We start from the raw sequence: 26,735 nt of genomic DNA on the forward strand, positions 1-26,735 counted from the left end.
TCCATGGGGTCTCAAAAAGTCATACATAGCTAAGCAACTAACATACACTTTTAAGTGCTTATATTCTGAGTCTATATCTGTACCTTAAAGTCAAATATCCAGTAGAAAAATGAAAATCCTAAAATCTAAATATTTTAAGTAATGACTAAAACAATCTGTAGACCATCTTGCCTGATGTTGGGATTGATTTAAAGCTGATAGGTGACATAAAAATGCACTAATAATCCAGTATTTTTTAATAGTCAGTAGTATTGGGTTGGCCAAAAAGTTCCTTCAGTTTTTAAATAAAAATAGAAGACACATTTTTCATTTTCACCAAGAATTTTACTGAACAATGCAGTGACCATTTTGTTTCACTGCCTTATGCCATTTTCCAGGCAACTTCATAATTTGACCTTCCCAATCTTGTTTGTCTTTTTTTGAGCAGAGAACTGCTCTAGGTGCCTTTTATAGTCTTCCAAGGAATTGGAAATTTTTCCATTAAGAGAGTTTTAAAAAGATCAAAATAAATGGATATCTGAAGGTGCAATGCCTGGTGAATATGATGGATGAGTCAGAACTTTGAAGCCACACTGTAATGGTCTTTGCCTGGTCATCAAAGAAACGTGTGGTCTTGCATCATCCTGATGGGAAGTTACATGCTTTCTATTCACTCGTCTGGAGGCTTTTCCTCATGTGCTGCTTTCAGCTGCTCTAACTGGGAGCAGTACTTGTTGGAATGAATTGTTTGGTTTTCAGGAAGGAGCTCATAATAGAGGATTCCCATCTAATCCCACCATATACACATCACTTCCTTTGGATGAAGACTGGACTTTGGTGTGATTCAACCAAAGTTGAATTGATTTGCATACTCTGAGTATGTCAGCTTCCTCCCACATGGTATTACATTGATTGTTCTCAGTAAATGTCCTGATTTTATCGCTATCAACTTCAACTGATCTACCCAATGGTACAACATTGTCCAGAGAGAAAACTCCAGAATGAAACTTTGCAAACCACTTTTGATCAGTCACACCACCTTCTCTGTACATTGTACAAATCTTTTTGTCTTTCAGTTGCATTTTTACCTTTCTTGAAATAATAAAGCATAACATGGCGAAAATGTTTTCTTCCGTCTTCAATATTAAAATGGCTACACAAAAATGCACCAACTTTGATAAGCTATTTTTTTAATGCACACTATGACATCTGTCATAATCAATTCAACAAAATTGTTTCAAGTGAATTTAAAAACAACCAAGCACTACTGGAGCCATCTTACAGAAAAAAAAATCAAATGAACTTTTTGGCCAACTCAATAATATGGGACCAATTTATTCACTATCCCTCATGAATCACACCCTCATTTGAACATGGAACGTAACAAGAAAACCGTCAAGCAACCATTTAAATGTTAGAATATTTAAGTAAGCTACAGAGATATTTAATATTTAATTTATATTAAATAAATACAAATTTAATAAGCTACAGAGATAAGGAATGATTTTATTCACACAAACTTGAATGGATCCAGAATGTACATGATTTACACTCCATTTGTGCAACTTGAAGTGAATCACTTCCTAGGCTTAGAAAATAGGTTGTCAGCAACTTGAGTTTCTTTTCCATTCATAAAAAAGCATGTCTACCAAATGCAGCAATGTAATGAAATGATACTAACATTAGAGTATAGCCTCTATTTCAAATTAAATGGAAATTTGCTACCCTTAAAAATTCCATAATTTAGTAAACCTTAGTTTGTGCAAAGACATCCTTATTCAAATAAATACTCCAGTAATACTCAGAATGAAGTGAATAGTTCAAGATGCTGAATCACTAAAAATCACTAAAAATTTCGTCCTAATTATCCTTCTGGTTGGTTTTAAGTGAGGGTAATATGAAAACAGGATTTTAATGTACCAAGATACTATATGTAAAATACTGTGGCATGAAGCAACTGTTTTCTTAAACCAGAAATCAATTTAGTCCAAAGAACCTTACCTCCTGCATACATAACAGCCAGCATAGTGGATGATATCCATGCTATTTCACTGTAGGTCGTGTTGAATATGAGCTGGATTTCTTTGAAGAACACTGTGACAGCTTTGGGAAATGCATATGAAAATCCAATGGAGATAAAAGCTGCTCCAACCACCACCCAGCCCCACCCTCCATCGGGAGGTGGATGTAGTGGTGGGGTGCCTCCTGGTGGCGGCATTTCTGCTGCTCTATTTGAAATTCAAGTAACCTGTATTTAAAAAAAATGAAACAATAGTTTAGGCCATACTTGCATTTTCATGTCATTCTTGAGTTACCAAAATAATATTATATTTTTATTACATTAACTACAAGTGTATAATTTTCATAAATATTTTTTAATACTCTGCTATTCAGAAAGTTATCAGCAAATTTACCAAAAAATTGGAGTGAGGTATGTAACTTTGTTATGAGCTAAAAACTGAAAGCATTTTGTTCATGGAAACAAAAATCCCTCAAAGAGAGAGTTAAGTTCAGATCTGTAGTAAAATACCAACAAAGAAACAAATGCTATCTCACTCTGATTTCTAAGATAAATGGAATGATTTCTTAATCCAAACATTTAAGATTTTCTATACCAAGGTTAAAAGGATCTTTTACTACATTTGATGAATTTTAGAGAATTAAATAGTAGGCATATTTTAGAATTTTTCCACTTTTAGTAATTGAGAATATTTTAAAATATTTCAGCAGAGATCCTAAAATTATAAGATTAGAAATTGTATGATTCTAATAAATTAATTTTAATGCATTTCCAAAACTGGTACTACCTATCATTTTATGAATTCTTCATAGCAGTGAAATGTTCCCAAACAGAATTGTATGTTATTTTTATTCAAAGGAAGGGAGTTTCTTTTTGGATATGCCTAGGAACACTTAAAGAAGGGAACGGCAACCCACTCCAGTATTCTTGTCTGGAGAATCCCACGGACAGAGGAGCCTGGCGTGCTGCAGTCCATGGGCTTGCAAAGAGTTGGACACGACTGAGTGACTGAACTGTATTGAACTTCCTTTGCGTATATATCCAGAAGAAAAATGCCCAATTATATGGTAGTAGTTCTACATTTAATTTTTTGAAGAACCTCCATACTTTTTTCCTTAGAGGCTGAAAACAGTTTACACTCCAACCAACAGCATAAAAGTCTTCCATTTTCTCCACATTCTTGCCAATATTTGTTCCAAATACTTGCCAGTATTGCTTGTCTTTTTTTGATAACAGCCATTCTAAAAAGTATGAGGCAAAATCTCACTGTGGTTTGATTTTCATTTCCTTAATAATTAATGATGTTAAGCACCTTTTCATGTACCTGTTGGCCTGTTATGTCTCCCTTAGAAAAATACCTATTGAGGTCCTCTGCCCATTTTTGAATTGGATTATTTGTGTTCTTTGCTATTGAGTTGCATGAGCTCCTTGTATGTTTTGGATATTACCCTCTTATTGGATATGTGACTTACAAGCATTTTCACCCGTTTCACAGGCTGCCATTTCACTTTGCTGACAGTTTTCTTTTTTGTGAAGAAACTTTTTAGTTTAGTATTAGTTTAATAGCCTCAATTGTTTACTTTTGCTTTTGTTGCCTTTTTGATGTCAAATCAAAAAAAAAAAAATCATCACAAAGACCAATGTCAAGGAGCTTACCCCTATATTTCTTCTAGGAATTTTATGGTTTCAGGTCATGTTCAAGCCTTTCATCCATATTGAGCTGATTTTTATGTATGGTGTAAAATGGGGGGTCAGTTTCACTCTTTTGCATGTGGATATTCAGTTTTCCCAGCATCCATTTAAGACACACTCTTTTCCCTATTGTATATTCTTGGCACCTTTATCGAAAACTAGTTGACAGAATACATGCATTTATTTATGGGCTCTCTACTCTGTTTTCCTGAGCCATGTGTCTGTTTTTAGACAATACCACAGTGTGGTACTCTCTAATTCTATTTCTAATTCTATTACTAAGAATTCTATTACTAAGAATTAGAAATAACAGAATTAGAAATCAGGTAATAGAATTATAAGTAGAAATCTATTTCTATAGAATCAGAAATCAGGTAATAGAAATCAGGAAGTGTGATACCTCCAGCTTCGCTGTTCTTTTTCAAGATTGCTCAGGCTCTCTTCTGGTTCCATACAAAATTTAGGATTGATTGTTCTATTTAACAAAAATGGCATTGGAATTTTGATAAGGACTGCATTGAATCTGTAGATTGCTTTGGGTTGTATGAACATTTTAACAATATTAATACTTCCAATCAATGAACACAGAATACCTTCCCATTTATTTGTGTCTTCTTCAATTTCTCTCATCAATGTTATAATTTTCAATGTATACATCTTTTACCTCCTTGGTTACATGTGTTTTTAGGAATTTTATTCTTTCTGGTGCTATTGTAAATTAATTTTTTTTCTTACAATAATTTATTATTTCTCTCTCCAATAATTCATTATTAGTATGTAGAAACAATTGATTTTTGTGTACTGATTTTTGTATCCTGCAACCTTACAAATTTGTTGATAGTTCTAACAGTTTTTCTTTTTTTTTTGATGGAGTCTAGGGTTTCTATAAGGTCAAGTCATCTGCAAACAGATGATTTTTTACTGCTTCCATTCAAATTTGATGTTTTTGATTTTTTTTTTCTTACCAAATTGCTTTGACTAGGATTTTAAGTACTTAATCACCATATGTTCATCCTGATCATTAACTGATACTTAATAGTTCTGGATTTCCCTTCCAGTTTGATGCTGAACCAAGGAATGGAATGATTCTTGTATGAGCTTTTGACATATCTACTGGCATTTTCTATCACCTTCTGATATTTCTCCTTTTGGATAATTGTGGTGAAGAGTCTATTCTATTTTTCAGTTAGATAAACAATTACATTTTATTTTATTTACTTTATAACATTGATAGTTATAAAGCGGGAATCAGCAAACATTTCCTGTAATGGGCTAGATAATAAATATTTTAGGTTCTGCAGGCTGTATGGTCTCTCTCATAACTACTCATATCTTAATAGTTTTAGTGCAAAGTCAGCCACAGACAATACTAAAAAAAAATGAGTGTGGATATTCCAATAAACTTTTGTTTACAAATTAGACTAAGCCTATAGTTTGCTGATCCCTGTAATAGAGTACTATTTAAAAACCAAGAAAATAAAGAAACTACATAATTACACTATCCTAACACAATATTATTAATAATTTTGCATCTATTTTTATTCATATTTCTGATGAATTTACTGATTTAAATGTATTATAACTTAATTAATCTATAACTTAAGTCATAAATATACAAAAATGAATAAAGGGATCTCTGACTCAAATACTGAGTACTTATGCTAAGTGCTTATCAAGTATTTATTTACTCAGCTAAATTTCCACAAAAGCCCTCTAAGATATTGTCCCTATCTTTTAAACAAGACTAAAGCTCAGGAAATATTAGAAACTAAGTCCAAGGGAAACAATAATGTCAGGAACTGGATTTCACTAATCACTGCTAACTCTTAAAATTACATAAATAAAATTATAAATAAGACTCTTGCTTAATGTATTTAGAAGAGGAAACAAGCATAAAAGAAACCTAAGTATTTTTTTATTATGTCATCTGTGCATATCTAAAATATTCTCATGGATCAAAATAGTCAAAGACATCTACTGTTCCAAGACTTTAAGAAAATAACTGGAAAGGTTCTCTCCATGGATACATTTGTATATTAGAAACCTATCTGAAACGTCAGGAAAACTATAGCATTAAGGTCGAATGAAAAACTTTCACCACAAATAATGCACAGAATGTAGATTCTACTGAAAAATGGACACATCAGAGCAGGGACACTTCTGTAAGCTTATTAATATTCCACAGATGCTAATTGTTCAAATTGATACAAAATATTATATCTTGTCAAATAATGGTTTTGAAAAGATTTGTATATCTTCAGGATGCTTATAGTCTGCTTTTGTAATCATCTTTGGTTTCTTGGAAACAATAAAAATTTGTCTATCTAGCTATTTAATTTCATTTCTCTTTGGTCATCAGTTAATCCCACGTGATGGTCTGATGGCATATGAGCACTGGAAATAGCATCTTATAAAAAGTATAATATTAAGTAAAACAGAAAAGGAAAGAGACAGATTGTAAGTGGTGGTTAAATCAGCTGAAAATAGCACTCAGTCTTTGAAAATTGTCTAAATAATCTGAATTTATATATTATTGAATTTTGTCATTCTATTATTTAAGTAATCAAATTTCTTAATGCTTAGAAAGCAAATAATTCTAGAAGAATACTAAAGAACTATCAAAGGGCATTTGTATGTGGTAAACTACTTTTTGTTATATTATCAGAGTGTATAAACTATCATGAGGTTTAAAGTCCTCACTCTGCAATTTTCCTGCTTGCATAAAGGAATCTAAAACATCCTTCATTATCAATTCATGATTTTCAACTATTGTAGCATTTATCATATCTATAAGCTAGAGTAAACACAGAAATGCAACAGGATGATTTATTTTTCAGTCATTTAACAAATCATAAATAACACTTCTTAATTATCTTAAGTCCATTATTTTAAAATAATTATATCAATCTAAATATTTAAATATACTAATATTCAAATAGTGTTATTATTATTAATATTGAAATTTACTAGTGAGCAAGGTTGATGTTGGGATTTCCATTTTATAGACAGAAATCTATGCTCACAGAAAAGTGAAAAGGCCTTTTTAAGAAGCATTATATGGTGGAGTTATTTTTTTCCTCAGTACTTTGATTTTTGTATTGTTATTTTTTCATAGCTCACCAGTTTATCTCAGGATATTATCTTTTCTACTCTTTCTCCAGCATATTTTACTTGACTTTAATTATAATCACATCTACCTGGTTACAAGTCACTACTCAGATACCTCTTCACTTCCTTATCTCCAAGCTGTTTTGTTTCTCCTGCTTAAATTGACATCTTAGGGTCTCTGAGCTGAATCACTGCAAATTAGACCAAAATCAATGAAGGTTTAAAAAAATTCCACTTTCAAGATTATCATCTATTTATTATTAACAAGTCTTGAGTTGACCAATAGTTCAGACCAAATTCATACACACTCTTTAGGCTCAGGTTATTTTTCTGGGCACAATTCCATATTTTATACAACTTATGGCAACTGTGTCTTGTTCCTCTTATTTGTGGGCATAATCAAGAAAAAACAGAGTAGAAAAAAACACAGTTCACAGATTCTGACTTGAATAGACTTCTTTGGATTATGCATGATATTGCTAAACCTCATTACTATTGCTTGAAGTGTAGTATTTGAAGGCAATACAAAGGAAGAGAGGATAGTGCAGACTGGATTTTCTAAAGAAATGGAAAAACACAGGTTACATGTGTAATTGAGTTTCACAAGTCTCATTAGAGTCACTACCTTTAATTCATCCAGTAAATTGTGACCATGTTTTAATAATTAACAAAACTGAATATATATACATAAATATATTTGTGTGTATATATTTGTCAGTTCAATGCCAGTTAACTTAGATATGAAAAAACTGATGAAATGGTGCAAGAGAAAAAAATTAAAAGAATGAAATGAAGATCAGTTGTTTTTTTAACTAATGGTAAATTACACATCTACCATTTGAGAAGGAACTCTATTGGTATTCATTAGCTGTCCAATAACTTCCTATACTCCTTTAAATAATTTGCTCTAAAATTCAATTTAATAAAATATCCATTGACAATGAATATAAATAGAAAATTTAAAAGATAATTATTAGAAATACTATCAATAATACTGGAGAAAAATATGACAATCCACTCCAGTATTCTTGCCTGGGAAATCCCATGGACAGAGGAACCTGGTGGGCTACAGTCAAGGGGTCACAAAGAGTCAGAAACGATTTAGTGACTAAACAATAACAAATCAATAATACATGTCTTACAATGAGACACACTGAGTCATGAAAAATGAAACCAAAAGTATTTAGAAATCTTGTGGTTTAAAACTCAAATGCCCTAATCAGATCTGGGTGATTGATGAATATGCTAATAAATTGCCCTAACAGCAAATGTCTTTATTTCAACTTAAATCTGCTACTGAGTATATAGAAACTAGTACTTAGGGTTTACGTTATTTGGGTCACACATTCCTTTGCCTAGATGAAAGTTAAGAAAAAGTCAACTTTGTCAATTAAATAATCAGTTGCCTGCCTTGCATCCAGGGCCACCTATCCAAAAGTGCTGAATGAAAGTGAATCAATATCAGGCCACATGAGGTTTGTCTGAGAGCATGAGGAAAGTCTGAGTTGCTGAGTCAGTGAGAAAAGGGTGGGGATTAGAATTAAGATGAGCCACAAATAAAATCTGAGAAACAGATAAGGTTGGAATTAGTTTTAACTTAGGCTAGGAATGGAGAGTTCCAGACAGTGGATCTTCTGTGTCTGGAATAACAGCAGGGAGAAGCAGGTACGTCTGCTCTGGACCTACCAGGAGCCTCAGGAGCCTCTGTGACTTGTTTTAAGCTGAGTAATTCAAGGGTGGCCGCTCCACCCTACCACAAGTAACCATCCCATTAAATGCAGAAAACCCTTCTTACATTTGGAGGAAATACATTTTTAGTCAGTTTCCTCTGGCAGAGAGAGTTGCCTGGAGTTCAGTGCAAAGCCTCAGAGGAAAGCCTCAGGCATTTCTGACAAATGGGCACTGACCCTCCATCTGTGCTTAATTATCATCATGATTCATGAAGGTCAACACAGGGGCCAGCAAAGCGCACACGACAAGGCCACATTTTAAATGTTTACCAATGTTTCTACAAAACTGTCACAGAGCTTTAACCTGGCTGTTCTTATTTTCCTCCAGAAAGACCAACCCTTATCCAGGGTTTTTTCAACACATTAGTCAATAACCCAGGAAATTTCTGTGATAGCTATAACTATATACATCTATTTTATATCTCTTTCTCAACACCTGTTAAACTATCATATTTTACACACATTTATGCAAATAAAATCATGCAGTGCACATACAGATCTTTAGTTTTAAAAATGGAAGTCAGTGGTTTAAAATTTGTGTGTCTGATGAAAAAAACCAATAGAAGAAAAAACAATCCTTAATAGAGGAAGGAAAGAAACTATTCTGGAGGCTGCGTTCAGGTAGGCATGAAGCTTAAAGCTGATTCTCCTCTATAAAAGCAGTGTTATTACTCAGCCATGAAAAGGAATGAAACTGTCATTTGTAGAGATGTAGATGGACCTAGTGGAGAAGGCAATGGCAGCCCACCCCAGTACTCTCGCCTGGAAAATCCCATGGACAGAGGAGCCTGGTGGGCTGCAGTCCATGGGGTCACTAAGAGTCGGACACGACTGAGCGACTTCACTTTCCCTTTTCCTTTCATGCATTGGAGAAGGAAATGGCAACCCACTCCAGGGTCCTTGCCTGGAGAATCCCAGGGACGGGGGAGCCTGGTGGGCTGCCGTCTACGGGGTCGCACAGAGTCGGACACGACTGAAGTGACTTAGCAGCAGCAGCAGATGGACCTAGAGACTGTCAAAAGTAAAGTCAGAAAGAGAAAAACACACACTGCATTATAATACATATATGCTGAATCTAGAAAAACAGTACAGATGAACCTATTTGCCAAGCAGAAATAGACACAGACGTAGAAAAAAATGTATGGACACTAAGCGGGGCAAAGGGGTGATGCATTAGGAGATTGGGATTGACTTATAAACACTGTGTGCAGGCTAAGTTGCTTAAGTCGTGTACAGCTCTTTAAGAATTTAAAATGTAGCCCACCAGGCCCCTCGGTCCATGGGATTTTCCAGGCAAGAATACTGGAGTTGGTTGCCATGTCATCAGTAGATAAGTAACCAAACCTACTGAATAGCACAGGAGACTGTACTCGGTGCTCTATGGTGACCTAAATGGGAAAGGGATACATGTACACATAGAGCTAATTCAGTTACCTGTACAGTAGCAACTCACATAACATTGTAAGGCAACTATAAAGCCAATAATTTTTTTTTAAATAGTGTTGATTACTGTAACTAGGCTATATATACTATAGTATATATACTGAAGCCATGCTGTAGTATTGGCTGATTTGATTTCTTAGCAATTCACATATATGTCACATGTTTATAATGGGCTTTACTTAAAACAAGGAGCTTAAGTAAAGCCCATTATAAAACAAAGCCCATTATAAAACAAGGAGCTTAACAATAAATGCTGGAGAGGGTGTGGAGAAAAGGGAACCCTCTTACACTGTTGGTGGGAATGCAAACTAGTACAGCCGCTATGGAGAACAGTGTGGAGATTCCTTAAAAAACTGGAAATAGACCTGCCATATGACCCAGCAATCCCACTTCTGGGCATACACACTGAGGAAACCAGATCTGAAAGAGACACGTGCACCCCAATGTTCATCGCAGCACTGTTTATAATAGCCAGGACATGGAAGCAACCTAGATGCCCATCAGCAGATGAATGGATAAGGAAGCTGTGGTACATATACACCATGGAATATTACTCAGCTGTTAAAAAGAATTCATTTGAACCAGTCCTAATGAGATGGATGAAACTGGAGCCCATTATACAGAGTGAAGTAAGCCAGAAAGATAAAGAACATTACAGCATACTAACACATATATATGGAATTTAGAAAGATGGTAACGATAACCCTATATGCAAAACAGAAAAAGAGACACAGAAGTACAGAACAGACTTTTGAACTCTGTGGGAGAAGGTGAGGGTGGGATGTTTCGAAAGAACAGCATGTATATTATCTATGGTGAAACAGGTCACCAGCCCAGGTGGGATGCATGAGACAAGTGCTCGGGCCTGGTGCACTGGGAAGACCCAGAGGAGTCGGGTGGAGAGGGAGGTGGGAGGGGGGATCGGGATGGGGAATACGTGTAAATCTATGGCTGACTCATATCAATGTATGACAAAACCCACTGAAATGTTGTGAAGTAATTAGCCTCCAAAAGAAAAAAAAACAAAAAACAAAAAAAAACAAGGAGCTTAAGAAATGCATTAGAACTTTCAATTTTTTTCTAAAAATTCAATTAGTTACCATCATCCCATGAACTAAGAGGAAGTGGTATTTTTAATCACATTTACAGATGTTCAAGCTGGTTTTAGAAAGGGCAAAGGAACCAGAGATCAAATTGCCAACATCTGCTGGATCATCGAAAAAGAAAGAGAGTTCCAAAAAACATCCATTTCTGCTTTATTGACTATGCCAAAGCCTTCGACTGTGTGGATCACAATAAACTGTGGAAAATTCTGAAAGAGATGGGAATACCAGACCACCTGACCTGCCTCTTGAAAAACCTGTATGCAGGACAGGAAGCAACAGTTAGAACTGGACATGGAACAACAGACTGGTTCCAAATAGGAAAAGGAGTACATCAAGGCTGTATATTGTCACCCTGCTTATTTAACTTACATGCAGAGTACATCATGAGAAACGCTGGGCTGCAGGAAGCACTGGCTGGAATCAAGGTTGCTGGGAGAAATATCAATAACCTCAGATATGCAGATGACACCACCCTTATGGCAGAAAGTGAAGAAGAACTAAAGAGCCTCTTGATGAAAGTGCAAGAGGAGAGTAAAAAGTTGGCTTAAAGCTCAACATTCAGAAAACTAAGATCACGGCATATGGTCCCATCACTTCATGGCAAATAGATGAGGAAACAGTGGAAACAGTGGCTGGCTTTATTTTTCTGGGCTGAGCACCAAAGAATTGATGCTTTTGAACTGCGGTGTTGGAGAAGACTCTTGAGAGTCCCTTGGACTGCAAGGAGATCCAACCAGTCCATCCTGAAGGAGATCAGTCCTGGGTGTTCATTGGAAGGACTGATGCCGAAGCTGAAACTCCAATACTTTGGCCACCTCATGCGAAGAGTTGATTCAATGGAAAAGACCCTGATGCTGGGAGGGATTGGGGGCAGGAGGAGAAGGGGACGACAGAGGATGAGATGGTTGGATGACATCGATGGACATGAGTCTGAGGAAACTCTGGGAGTTGGTGATGGACAGGGAGGCCTGACATGCTGCAGTTCATGGGGTCGCAAAGAGTCGGACACGACTAAGCAACTGAACTGAACTGAACTGAACAGATAAGAGCATAAGGAATCAGAGGTGCAAAGTGGTTTTTCCAAAGTGTAGTGTCCAGTCAGTGATCACATTGATACCATGACTAGCAGCCTTCTGTTAGGCTCACTGTTACCGATTCCATCTTAACATACCAACTTGGAGGCTGCTCTTTCTGCTTCCAAATACACTCTTTCAGTTTTATTTATATTTTTATTTATTTATTTCTATTTTTGTTTATTTATTTATTTCTAGTGAACTTACAGATTTCAGTCCTTGCACATATTCTTGTCTGTCTTCTCCATCAGAATTCAAATATTTGTTCTCTGGAATACTAACTGCCAACTAATATTCAAAGTCTTTAGAAAATTCACTATTATTCCAGCTAATTTACATGTCCTTTCTATAATGTTTTTTAGTATATAGGCTACAGTATGACATTGTCGTTAACAAAAGGGGACTTTATGAAAACATTTGGCTACTTCAAGTGTTTTTCAAAAAATTTATGTGGTAGGATGTCTGAAGCCCAAAAATTGCACCTCCCCTTCTAGAAATCAATATGGGTTGATTAATCTATGGAGAAGAGCGTGTAGAACAAAGTGATGTGATAAAGTGATGGTCAATGCTTAGATGCTAGTGTTATATTCAAGACCTTTTTCATTCAGTTGTATAGAATATCGGAATGTTCCTTTATATACTTTATAAATAATAATTCTTTAACTTCCTCAATCTAAACCATGCTGTGTCAATTTCATGAACCCTTATGAACAGTCTATACAATCCTGTAATGTTTCAAAATAGTCCAGAAATAATATATTTAGGAAACTGAGTCACAAATTAAAGCAGTAGATGCTCAGAGACTATTGCCTTCACTATAAATTCTTTTTGATAGCCTATAAATAAAGTATGAGTTGTTCTCCACATCCTACCTATATGGTGAACTATGTTTTCACCTACAGGAATTAATATGTTCCTTAGAGAATAATGGACTGGACTTTTTGCTCTTAGTTCCCTGTGTCTTATACAGAGGAGACAGCAATGTCAAATTAATGTACAATGTTTATGTTTTGGTGACAACTCACCCAATTATGTAACAGGAATTTAATGGAATCAAATCTTTTCTTTTCCAACATGTAATAGAATTAAAATTGGAGTCTAATCCTGGGAGGTTATTTTATTCTTCAAAGTGGGCCACCTTTTACATCCTACTGACAGATTTACTTTAACAACTAGACAGCAGAGATATCAATAGAGCATGGGCCACAGAATGTCAGTAACACAAAACTTATTGTAGATGCAAACTAGTACTATAGTTAAAAGGACTCTGAGAATGCTAACAGTTGATAACAAGGGTCAAACTAACTACAGATGTTTTTATAATGGGAAAATCAGAAAAAATAATATGAACCAGCACATAGTTACTTATGATGAATTGGAAATGAATATCCCATGTCAAATAATTCCTCTGATTTATAATACTATACTTTTAGAACTGTGTAAAAGCAGTTATCGTGAGATGCATAGTGGTCCCCCTAAAGATGTGTCCATGTCCTAATTTCCAGGATCTGCAATATACTTTATATGATCCTATAGACTGAATGTTTATATTTCCCCCAAATTCATATGTTGATACCTAATAATTGGAGGTGGGTCCTTTGAGAGACAATTAGGCCCTTATGAATGGGATTAGTGCCCTTATATTTAAGACCCCAAAAAGTTCCCTTGTCCCTTCCACCATCTGAGGACACACGGAAAGATGGTTGTCTATGAGTCAGGAAGAGGACCACAATCAGTCACTGAATCTGCTGGCATCTTGATCTTGGACTTCCCAGTATTCAAAACTGTGAGAACTACATTTTGTTATTTGTAAGTCACCTAACTCTACAATTTTCTGTTACAGTAGCCCTAACAGACTAAGATAAAAATTGGTCCTTGGGAATGGGGTGCTGTTATAGCAAATATATAAGAATCGAAAATGGCTTTGGAACTGAGTGATGGGTGGAAGCTGGGTGAGTTTTGAGGTGCATGCTACAAAAAGGGTACTGCCGTAAGTGGACTATTAATGGTTATTCTGATGAGAGCCCAGAAAGAAAAGATGAGAACTGTAGAGAAAAGCTCAACTTTCCTAGAGAATACTTAAGTAATCCTGAACAGAATGTTGGTAGAAATAGAGGGTAAAGGCTATTCTGGTGAGGTCTCAGACAGAAATGAGGAAAATGTTTTAGGACAATGTGAAAGAAAAAGTCGCTCAATCGTGTCTGACTCTGCGACCCCATGGACCATACAGGCCATGGCATTCTCCAGGCCAGAATAGTGGAGTGGGTAGCCTTTCCCTTCTCCAGGGGATCTTCCCAACCCATGGATTGAACCCAGGTCTGCCACATTGCAGGCGGATTCTTTACCAGCTGAGCCACCAGGGAAGCCCCTTAGGACAATCAGTTCAGTCGCTCAGTCATGTCTGACTCTTTGTGACCCCATGAACCACAGCACGCCAGGCCTCCCTGTCCAACACCAACTCCCGGAGTCCACCCAAACCCATGTCCATTGAGTCGGTGATGCCATCCAACTATCTCATCTATCTCATCCTCTGTCGTCCCCTTCTCCTCCTGCCCTCAATCTTTCCCAGCATCAGGGTCTTTTCAAATGAGTCAGTTCTTCGCATCAGGTGGCCAAAGTATTGGAGTTTCAACTTCAACATCAGTCCTTCCAATGAACATCCAGGACTGATATCCTTTAGCATGGACTGGTTGGATCTCCTTGCAGTCCAAGGGGATTCTCAAGAGTCTTCTCCAACACCACAGTTCAAAATCATCAATTCTTTGGCGCTCAGCTTTCTTTACAGTCTAACCCTCACATCCATACATGACCACTGGAAAAACCACAGCCTTGACTAGATGGACCTTTGTCGGCAAAGTAATGTCTCTGTTTTTTAATATGTTGTCTAGGTTGGTCATAACTTTCCTTCCAAGGAGTAAGCGTCTTTTAATTTCACGGCTGCAGTCACCATCTGCAGTGATTTTGGAGCCCAGAAAAATAGTCAGCCACTGTTTCCACTGTTTCCCCATCTATCTGCCATGAAATGATGGGACCGGATGCCATGATCTTAGTTTTCTGAATGTTGAGCTTTAAGCCAACTTTTTCACTCTCCTCTTTCACTTTCATCAAGAGGCTCTTTAGTTCTTCTTCACTTTCTGCATAACGGTGATGTCATCTGCATATCTGAGGTTATTGATATTTCTCCCGGCAATCTTGATTCCAGCTCCTGTTTCCTCCAGCCTAGCGTTTCTCATGATGTACTCTGCGTATAAGTTATATAAGCAGGGTGACAATATACAGCCTTGACGTACTCCTTTTCCTATTTGGAACCAGTCTGTTGTTCCATGTCCATTTCTAACTGCTGCTTCCTGACCTGCATACAGGTTTTTCAAGAGGCGGGTCAGGTGGTCTGGTATTCCCATCTCTTTCAGAATTTTCCACAGTTTATTGTGATCCACACAGTCGAAGGTTCTGGCATAGTCAATAAAGCAGAAATAGATGTTTTTCTGGAACTCTCTTTCTTTTTCGATGATCCAGCAGATGTTGGCAATTTGATTTCTGGTTCCTCTGACTTTTCTAAAACCAGCTTGAACATCCAGTACTTATTAAGCAGAGTAATAACAACCAACTAATGCTACCAGCATTTTTTCTTCATATCTCTTGTCCCAGAACCTAAACTGCATTGTGTGTATTTTCTTTCAAGGTAGCATAGATAGAAATTTTACGAAATATTTTGCCACTGCTTAACTGAAGCTGTCATTTTTCTAGCCTCTTCTAAAAGGGTCCTCACCACCTGCTGCTGCTGCTAAGTCGCTTCAGTCGTGTCCGACTCTGTGAGACCCCGTAGACGGCAGCCCACCAGGCTCCCCCGTCCCTGGGATTCTCCAGGCAAGAACACTGGAGTGGGTTGCCATTTCCTTTTCCAATGCATGAACGTGAAAAGTGAAAGGGAAGTCGCTCAGTCGTGTCTGACTCTTAGCAACCCCATGGACTGCATGCAGCCTACCAGGCTCCTCCATCCATGGGATTTTCCAGGCAAGAGGACTGGAGTGGGTTGCCATTGCCTTCTCCGTCACCACCTGCTGCCTTTCCCTAAAGCCAATGTCACATATTTTAAGATTTTGTTTTATTAAACACTTGACCTCAGATTTTGTGGTTTTGTCAGACAAGTCCAGTATCTTAGGGCTGAAAAAAACAGATATTTATTTATTTATTTCTTGTTTTTGCTACTTGAAGGTGTGGATTAACTATCACTCTGCTGGTCTCTGGTGGCTTTGACTGACCTTCAACCCATGTGCTCAGTCACCAAGTCATGACTGACTCCTTGCGACCCCATGGACTGTAGCCTGCTGGGCTCCTCTGTTCATGAAATTGTCCAGACAAGAATACTGGAGTGGGTTGTCATTTCCTACTTGAAGGGATCTTCTCGACCCATGGATTGAACCCGCATCTCTTGCATCTCCTGCATTGGCAGGCAGATCTTTTATCACTGAGCCACACGGGAGGCCCTAGCTGACTTTCAAACACACTTCCTATTTGTAGGGCTCCAAACTACAGGGACAGGTTCTCAGATTGGAAATTAAAGACTATGAAGTCAAAACATGCAAAGACATTTTGGACATGTGTTTGCTTACTCTTGGACATCACTGGTTTCTATTTCATTGAGAAAACAAGTCTAGCGTCAGGGAGGACAAAGTATACTTGCCTTGCAGAGAAACATGACAAGGATGTGTAGGGAAATAATAACTATAATCAAAAAGTAAAATTACCCATTCGATTCACTCATAAGTGTATAGTTGAAGAAGCAACTCATGATGAGGTTCCTAAGAGTTTCATAGCCCTTCCTTTTGAAGTGTAAATCCTGGCTACCGTTGTCTTCAAGCCACTGGATGGGAACTTTTCTGTGGGCTCCAGCTTCTGTTTCCTCTTCCTATTTTGGCAAAACTACCAAATTAACAACTTTCTCCTTAAGTCTTTGGGGAAGCACACAGCTGGAATGAATGGAAGGCAGAAAACTCAGGCAAGTGACGCAAACAAAGCAAGTATTAGAACAGATAAAGCGCAGGAGTGGGGAGAGGGTGTTGGTATGAACACTTCAATGACTGAAGATGAACATGACCATGGTGAGTGTCTAGCTCTGAACTCTGTAAGAGCCTCGTTCAAAACAAATGCTGCTGGTGGACTTCAGAGATAGTGGACATGGTTGAATTACAGTTTCATTTTCTGCAAAATGGATGTAATAGCTACTAAACTAAATTCTGAGAAATTTTAGCTTAAAGTTTCAATTATCTTAGTGATGCTTACTTGTGACAAAACCAGGTACAGTAAATGTTATAGGTAGTTAGTAATCAGCTAATGTAATTTATATCTAAACAAAATGTGTGGGATTGTCTCTTTGTATCTCTTTGCAACTTAACACGAGAACCTCATAATCTCATTTATGCATAACTAAAAAAAGTCATAAAACAAGCAAAAAAGAAACTTTAGAAATGGAGTTAAGATCTTTCAATAAAATATAGCTTCCAATTTCACTATACAATCTTACATATTTGAATCAGTTGTAGACTAGTTAAAATTAAAATATTTTTCAAAGTAGGTACAAAACCCCAAACAGGACAAATAATTAAATGTACACTATCAACTTAAAGTATTTCATGTATCAAGATATTATAATAGCATTATCCAAAATTTGAATAATTAAATAAATATAATTTTTTCTACAATCCTCACCCTTCTACTGTGGCCTGTGTATTTTTTGTTTGTGTATCATTTTTGTCACATATTTTGAATTTTGCAGAAACATGAGCTTTTCATTAAAGATTATATAATAGTTCCCATTTTATTGTTATAATTTTCATAATTATTACTTAACGTATGCATAATAGTTTATCGAGTACATGGTGCTCCTTTTGTCACTAAGCCATGTGCGACTCTGGAGAAGGCAATGGCACCCCACTCCAGTGTTCTTGCCTGGAGAATCCCAGGGACGGGGGAGCCTGGTGGGCTGCCGTCTATGGGGTCGCACAGAGTCGGACACGACCGAAGCGACTTAGCAGCCGCAGCAGCAGCAGGGGAGACTCTTTGTGACCCCACGGACTGTAGCCCTCCAGGCTTCTCTGTCTATCAAGTGCATGGCCGTAATATATCCACCCACTTGCCAGATCTGGGCCTTAGGTTGTCTTCAGTGTTCCCATAAACGTGATGACTCAAGGGACATAAGGGGCAGGGCTCATAAAATCATGAGACTGCAATTGACAGAGTGATATGTCATAGATGGAACTGAATATGTTTACGATTCTGAAAAGGAGCAATGATTCCCCGGTAGCTTCAGCCACTCAGTAGGCAGAGGAGTCAGTGGACCAGGGAAGCTTACCGTAGTGCGACGGAAGCCCATGTTACCGGATGCCTCTGCCGGGTTGAGTCGCCTTGCTGTGGTGCTATTTCCTAATCCTGATCCAACAGTATTTTGGTTCATAGAAACTTCTAGGGGATTCCAGTGGACTTCTGCATCTTATCACTGGTATCAGGTGATCTTATGGACTCTTTTTTTTCCTTACTTGATTTTTTTTTTCTTACTCAATTTTTTAAAATGAGCTTTTTAATAGAAAAATGTGAAAGGTATTCTCTGGCCCTGTAGTCTTCTTAGAAATACTCAGGATCTTTTTTTTTTTTTTCCAATTTCCATTCCCTAATGCCAGTTAATAAGCTTCTTTTCAAATTGAGGGAAGAAAGAAAATATCAGAAAATCTTTGAAGACTAAATGCAATATGTGATACTCAAAATCTCTTAGATATAATTCCATTTATCTCAACTAGAGAATGTCACTAAATACAAGAGGTGAGAAAGATAATATGAATGGCTTTCCAACTATGCTCCAAGAAATTCTAAGCATTTTAGGAGGAATCTCAGGGGTCATTTCAGGGAAGAAGTCAGGGAATGGTACTAGGTAGAGGTCAGGATCTCTATGACTCTTGGATACTAGAAATCTGAGTAAGATCTTGTTTCTAGAAAGTTTTCTGTGGCTTTAAAAACTGTGAGGACATGGAGGAACAGAATAGAACCACACATTTATTTTCATCCTCCTTGATTGTGGAACCATACATTATTTATTTTTCCTAAGTTACGGCTCAGGGAGAGAAGACAAGCTACAAGCACACTAAAGGGTTAAAGAAAGGCCAGATAGATTTTTCTCGAAACATAAAAACATTGAAAAGCTTAGGCTGACTATTCTTATTCAGACAGAATGAATTACATACTGGTAATGCTATTGGATAATGATCTGCTAATAATTACTATAGATCCTTATTGAATGCTTAATCACCAAGTTTGAAAGATAGTCACTGTTAAAATTCTCATTTTACAGTGGATGAATATAAGAAATTAAATGGTACATCTAGAAAATAGTGGAATAAGGGCTTGAATTCAGGGAGTTTTGGTTGCAGAAACAGAGTATTTAATTTTTTTTCTCTGTACTACACAGCTGTATGCTAATTCAAAAGTGGTAAAAATACTTATTTCCAAGACATTCATTTCTCTTTCACTTTTGTACATTCAAGAATATTTCTTGAATACCTTACTGTATTCTGAGAATTAAGTCAAATAAGATATAGCTTCTGTCCTCAAGAACAGGAGGCATACCAAGTAAACTTAATATATATGGTGTTATATGATACGCTTATTATGGTGAAGGTATGCAGAGGGATTTAGAATTGGAGCAACGTCAGACCTCAAGGATAGGGGAGCTGATGTTTCTATGTATCTTACATTCTGGGCTTCCCTGGTGGCTCAGGCTGTAAAGAGCCTGCCTGCAATGCTGAGACCTGGGTTCGATCCCTGGGTCAGGAAGATCCCCTGGAGAAGGGAATAGCTCCCCACTCCAGAATTCTTGCCTGGAGAATCCCATGGATAGAAGAGCCTGGTGGGCTACAGTCCATGAGGTTGCAAAGAGTCAGACATGACTAAGTGACTAAGCATACACACACACACACATCTCATATTCTGGACAAGAATTAGTCAGATGGAGGAAGGTACTCGTGAAGGACACTTCAGCTGAAGGAAACAGCATGTGGGATGTGGAATAGTAAAGCATCATGATGCTCAAGAACTACAGATAATCACATTTATTGCAGCAACACTTGCAGGTTTGTTAGAGGAAGAGCCTAGACCAGTAATTTTCAAACATTAGTGGGCATCAGAATTACTTAGAGGACTTATTAAACCATAGTGTGCTGGGTCTCACTTCCAGAGCTTCATTCAGTAAATCTGAGGTGGTACCCAGAATCTGCATTTTCAACAAGATAAAGGTTATGATTAGGCTGCTCAACCGGGGGCCACACTATGAGAACTACTAGGCAAGATCTATAAGCAGGAGCCAACTTTTTCTATCTTAGTTGATTAAAATTTAACTAGCAGGAAAAAAAATACCATTAGGAAAGAAAGATATGAAAAGCCTATATAAAATAGAAATAGAAGTACCTGTGACAACTCACAACCAAGTTAACAAATAGGGGGATATATTTACGCTTGTTTAATAAAGCTGTTTTAGCATTTCTGTAAAGTTTTTAAAAGAAAAAATAGGATATACTCACTAAATAATATTTAAGCACTTCAAAAATATACAGCCACTTTCCAAAGTCACCTGCTATTAATAGTTTTTCAGGTATGCTTCTTTATTTGTATTTGTATGAAAATACAGATATATAAACCTAAGTTGTTATGTGTATACACTTTAAAATAAATGTAATCATATGTTTTGCCTTACAGCTTATTGTTACTGCGTTTTTATACTTTTAACAGTATTTTATATCAGTGCATATGAATCGACCTCACTGATTTTACAGTTGTGTAGTACTTTATTATGAATGTGCAGCAATTAACCCATTTTCCTAGTAACTTTCAGGTTGCCACAGTCATAAATGATTCTGCCTTGGACATGCTGTACCCTTGTCCTTGCAAAGCTATACAAGTGCTTATAAGAGAGACATCTTTGGAACTGCTGGGTTCATGACTTTTCATAAATGATGTCATCTCTACTGCTTAGTTTCCTAGGGCAAGGGTAACAAATCACGACCAACTTTGTGACTTAAGGCAATGGCTATTTATTCTCACACTTCACAAGGTGTCAGCAGGACTGCACTCCTTAAAGAGGCTCTAGGAGAGAATTTGCTCCATGCTTTTTCTAGTTGCTGGGGACATTCAGCAGTCTCTGGCTTGTGGCTACATCACTTTCTGCTCTGCCTCACTTTCATATCACTGCCTTTTTCTGTGCTTTCCCTTCTGTGAGTCTGTCTCTAAACTCCCTTTGTCTCTCATAAGAATTTTGCATTTGGGGACCACCGGGATAATTCAGGATAAACTTCTCTCTCAAGATTCTTACTTTATTCACCTCTTTTGCCATAGACTGGGTGGCTTTCTGGAGGCTTGAAAATCCAAGGTTAAGGTGCTAGCAAATGCAGTGTCTGCTGAGAACCAGCTTCCTGGTTCATGGGTGGCCATCTTCACATGTCCTCACTTGGTAGAAGAGGAAAGGAAGCTCTCTTGGACCTCATTCATAAGGGCAATAATCCCATTCATGAGAGTTTCACCCTCATGATCTAATTGCTTTCCAAAGGCCCCACCTCAAAATTGATCACATTGGGGATTATGTAACAGCTTATGAATCTGGGTATGGGGGAATAGTTTTTGGTCTGTAGCGTTCCATTTCTGACCTTCTAAAATTCACGTCCTTTGCTCACAAAAAATACATCCATTCCATCCCAATAGTCTCAAATATCTTAACTCATTCTAGATTCAACTCAAATCCTGAAGTCCGAAGTCTCATATCATCCAAAACAGACATAGGTGAGACTTAAGGTATGATTCATTCTGAGACAAATTCCTCTCCATCTGGGAACCTGTGAAATCTTCCAAACTATAATAGTGAGACAGACGTGGGATAGACATTCCTATTCCAAAAGGGAAAGATGAGAAAGTAGAAAGGGGTTACAGGTCTCAACATTAGACCTTAAGGATCAAGAATGATCTTTGACTGGATACTCGGCCTTCTGGACCCACTGGCTGTGGTCTCACTCATGAGCTCTCATGGGTTGGCTAAGTTCCTTGGCTAAGATACTCCTGGGTTTGAAATTGTATTCTGGTGGTTCTGAAGAATAGCTCGGTCCCCTGGGTACCACAGAGCATCAGCCTGGCTGGGGCTTTCTCTAGTAGCCCCACCCTTGCAGGAGCTCGTTGCCTGGGCGAAGCTCCTGCAGGGTGGGGTCCTGGGCCCACAGATCTCACTGAGGGAGAGCATCCTTTGGAATCTAGGTGGACACAGCCATGCCCCCAGAGCTCTTACACTCTGTCCACTGACAGAGATGGTGGGGTGGAGAGCGGGGAAGTGTGGACACTGCCAAAGTTTGCTGCAGAAAGCAGGGCCCAAGGTGTGAGGCAGCATCTGGCAGCACAGCCCAAGGTCTCAGAGACGAAGGCAGCCCCTCCTCTGAATTTCCTCTGCCCGGGGGGCCCTGGACTCTGGGCCTGTAATGGGAGGGGCAGCCCTGTTGACTTCCAAATAACTTCAGGGTTGTTCTTCCATTGTCTTCCACAATGGCTCCTGCTTCCACCGAGATGGATGACTAATCTTATCAAAAGGTTTTTCATCCATACACTCAGGGCTCTCCTCCGACCCTATATGCTCATTCTTTTCTATATGAATGGGCTGCGGGCTCTTCACATCTTTAAGTTCTGATTAGCAATTCTGTCTCTTTGTCATTTCTCACATCTCTCATTTTACTCTAAAGCTTTATGAGGAACCAAGGACACTCCTTCAACACGTTGACTAGAAACATCTTCAGCTAAATATCCAATTTCATTACTCACAGTTCCACTCTAGAACTCCAAGATGAACATGATTCAAGTGAGTGCTTTGCATCTTTATAAGGAAGATTTCCTTTCCCCCATTGTCCTAAGTTAATCACGATGTTAATATCCTAAGTGAATCAATTAATCACGATGGTGTGATCACTCATCTAGAGCCAGAAATCCTGGAATGTGAAGTCAAGTGGGCTTTAGGAAGCATCACCTTTAATGGAGGTGATGGAATTCCAGTTGAGCTATTTCAAATCCTAAAAGATGATGCTGTGAAAGTGCTGCACTCAATATGCCAGCAAATTTGGAAAACTCAGCAGTGGCCACAGGACTGGAAAAGGTCAGTTTTCATTCTGATCCCAAAGAAAGGCAATCCCAAAGAATCCTCAAACTACCATACAAATGCATTCATCTCACACACTAGTAAAGTAATGCTCAAAATTCTCTAAGCCAGGCTTCAGCAATACGTGAACCGTGAACTTCCAGATGTTCAAGTTCGTTTTAGAAAAGGCAGAGGAACCAGAGATCAAATTGCCAATATCCACTGGATCATCGAAAAAGGAAGAGTTCCAGAAAAACATCTATTTCTGCTTTATTGACTATGCCAAAGCCTTCGACTGTGTGGATCGCAATAAACTGTGGAAAATTCTGAAAGAGATGGGAATACCAGACCACCTGACCTGCCTCTTGAGAAACCTGTATGCAGGTCAGGAAGTAACAGTTAGAAATGGACATGGAACAACAGACCAGTTCCCAATAGGAAAATGAGTACGTCAAGGCTGTATATTGTCACCCTGCTTATTTAACTTGTATGCAGAGAACATCATGAGAAAAGCTGGGCTGGAGGAAGCACAAGCTGGAATCAAGATTGCCAGAAGAAATATCAGTAACCTCAGATATGCAGATGACACCACCCTTATGGCAGAAAGGGAAGAAGAACTATAGAGCCTCTTGATGAAAGTGCAAGAGGAGAGTGAAAAAGTTGGCTTAAAGCTCAACATTCAGAAAACTAAGATCATGGCATCCAGTCCCATCACTTCATGGCAAGTAGATGGGGAAACAATGGAAACAGTGGCTGACCTTATTTTTTGGGGCTCCAAAATCACTGCAGATGGTGACTGCAGCCATGAAATTAAAAGACGCTTACTCCTTGGAAGGAAAGTTATGACCAACCTAGACAGCATGTTAAAAAGCAGAGACATTACTTTGTAAACAAAGGTCCGTCTAGTCAAGGCTGTGGTTTTTCCAGTGGTCATGTATGGATGTGAGAGTTGGACTATAAAGAAAGCTGAGCACCAAAGAATTGATGCTTTTGAACCATGGTGTTGGAGAAGACTCCTGAGAGTCCCTTGGACTGCAAGGAGATCCAACCAGTCCATCCTAAAGGAGATCAGTCCTGGGTGTTCATTGGAAGGACTGATGCTGAAGCTGAAACTCCAATACTTTGGCCACCTGATGCGAAGAGCTGACTCGTAGGAAGAGACCCTGATGCTGAGAAAGATTGAGGGCAGGAGGAGAAGGGGACGACAGAGGATGAGATGGTTGGATGGCATCACTGACTCAATGGACATGGGTTTGGGTGAACTCCGGGAGTTGGTGATGGACAGGGAGGCCTGGCGTGCTGTGGTTCATGGGGTCACAAAGACTCGGACACGACTGAGATACTGAACTGAGCTGAACTGAGGAGAGGCAATGAAGTCATGATAGACTTCATCTGTTCGCAACAGATAAAAAGGGAAAAGGGCCAAGCCATGTATTATAGGACTTGCAGGATTGAAAGACACATTTCTCCCCAACTTTAGCTTGGTAAAATATTTTCAAGTGAAGACACTCACTCAGGACAAAGACTAAATCAAAAGGTTACTAAAGCAAGGAAAAGACTGAACCAACAGTCTGGTCTTAGTACCTTTTCTTAGAACCTCTTACAGGCTTAAGCTAAACAGCAGTAAATTCTTTCCGTTTGTAACATATTTGAGAATGGGGGTAGAGAAGAGATCAATGGTGTGATCCCTCAAGCTCTAATAATCTCGATTTTTTTTCCTATAATGCAGTAAATTTAGAGCCTCATAAAGAACTAAAAATATTACTACTTGCACTAACTGAAATCAACTAATTTAAAAAATATTCCTCAAAGGATTATACTATAAAATGTGCTACCAGCTTGGATAGAAAATAACAGTGACTGTCGGAAATGTCAAATGGCCAAGTGATTAAAATAACTCCAGTATATATAACTTACTTTTGTCACGTACAGGATATAATACTATGGAAAATACAAATACATATAATAAATGTCACGAAAGTGTTGCAACCCTATGAGCAAGTGACATTCATGCTGTTTCTTAGTTTGCTTATTTGTAAAAAGCCAGAAGATTTAAGTGCTCTCTGAGGTCCCTCTCAGCTCATTTTTTGATTCTATGATACTAGAACACACAGTTCTATTTTATAGACTTTCTTAACACATAAACTACACACATTTCTTTCTCTGGGGGGAAAAAAAATCTACTGCTGTTAAAACATAAGTAATGAACAGATAGACATTATTTGAGCAAGTTTTCCAAGATTCTAAAAAACTATGGGTTGAATGAGAAAAGTTCCTTTGGAAGAGTCATTTGAAGAAATTCCATTACATACACAGACACAGTTGTATGTCTAATTAAACACAGGGACTACTAGAGACCATGTACTAGTTCCTTAAGTGTGCTGAGGATTTTATTCAATTCCCAAATCACACTTGAGTTCCTATAAAAGTTATTGTACAAGATCCTCAGAGGAACTGGTAGATGTTCAAATACTTTTTCATGTATCAAGATAAAATACTGAAGCATATTTGCACATTCTTTAATACACTCCCAGAAAAGTGGGACAATTTGCTTCAAAATTGGAAGGACTGATGCTGAGGCTGAAACTCCAATACTTTGGCCACCTGATGTGAAGAGTTGACTCACTGGAAAAGACCCTGATGCTGGGAGGGATTGGGGGCAGGAGGAGAAGGGGATGACAGAGGATGAGATGGCTGGATGGCATCACCGACTCGATGGACATGGGTTTGAGTAAACTCTGGGAGTTGGTGATGGACAGGGAGGCCTGGCGTGCTGCGATTCATGGGGTCACAAAGAGTCGGACATGACTGAGCAACTGAACTGAACTGAACTGAACTGAACTGATGCCAGCAAATCACTTGATTTGCCGAAAACAGCAAATCATGAAAACAGCACCTTGCATGTTATATATTTAAAATGTTTTAAAGAATGATGTGATATTTCAATTCACACACTATATATTTTGGTTCCCATATTTGCCAAATTTTAAAATGTTTTAAAGAATGTTTTAAAGAATGATGTTTTAAAGAATGATGTGATATTTCAATTCACACACTATATATTTTGGTTCCCATATTTGCCAAATTTTAGGCCCTTAAATTAAAAAAAAAAAGTTATACTGTACAACTACCAATTGGGAATCATGTCAATCATATATTGGTCGATAAAATATCATGTTCAATAGTATTTAAATTGTCACTAAAGATATCATTAATAATGTATGAGTTGACTATTTACAAACATGCCAAAAGGTATTCCTCTTGTCAAACTTACATATAAATTTTATGACACTGACATCGTGGGGATGTTAAGTGCAGCCATTTCTTATAAAAGATCAATAAAATCTAGCTGAAATAGGAGGCAGAGTTGAAAGCGATCCCTCTCATAACGTTTTATGACACTGTCAAGATTCGCCATGAAGATCCTGTCTAAGG

General features: G+C 37.8%; 1 protein-coding gene across 6 annotated transcripts in view; it reads right to left on the minus strand.

Annotated features, from left to right (window-relative positions):
- Positions 1-26,735, minus strand: part of SLC16A7 (solute carrier family 16 member 7) — a 180,784-nt gene that overhangs the window by 57,850 nt on the left and 96,199 nt on the right. For all 6 annotated transcript variants that reach the window (XM_043888498.1, XM_043888476.1, XM_043888506.1 and 3 more), the window contains one exon: positions 1,981-2,227. In XM_043888498.1, coding sequence (XP_043744433.1) covers positions 1,981-2,197 — 217 coding nt within the window. In that variant the 5' untranslated portion in view covers positions 2,198-2,227. The remainder of the gene's footprint in view (positions 1-1,980; positions 2,228-26,735) is intronic.

Source organism: Cervus elaphus, chromosome 3, assembly GCF_910594005.1.
Source record: "Cervus elaphus chromosome 3, mCerEla1.1, whole genome shotgun sequence".
NCBI lineage: Eukaryota > Metazoa > Chordata > Mammalia > Artiodactyla > Cervidae > Cervus > Cervus elaphus.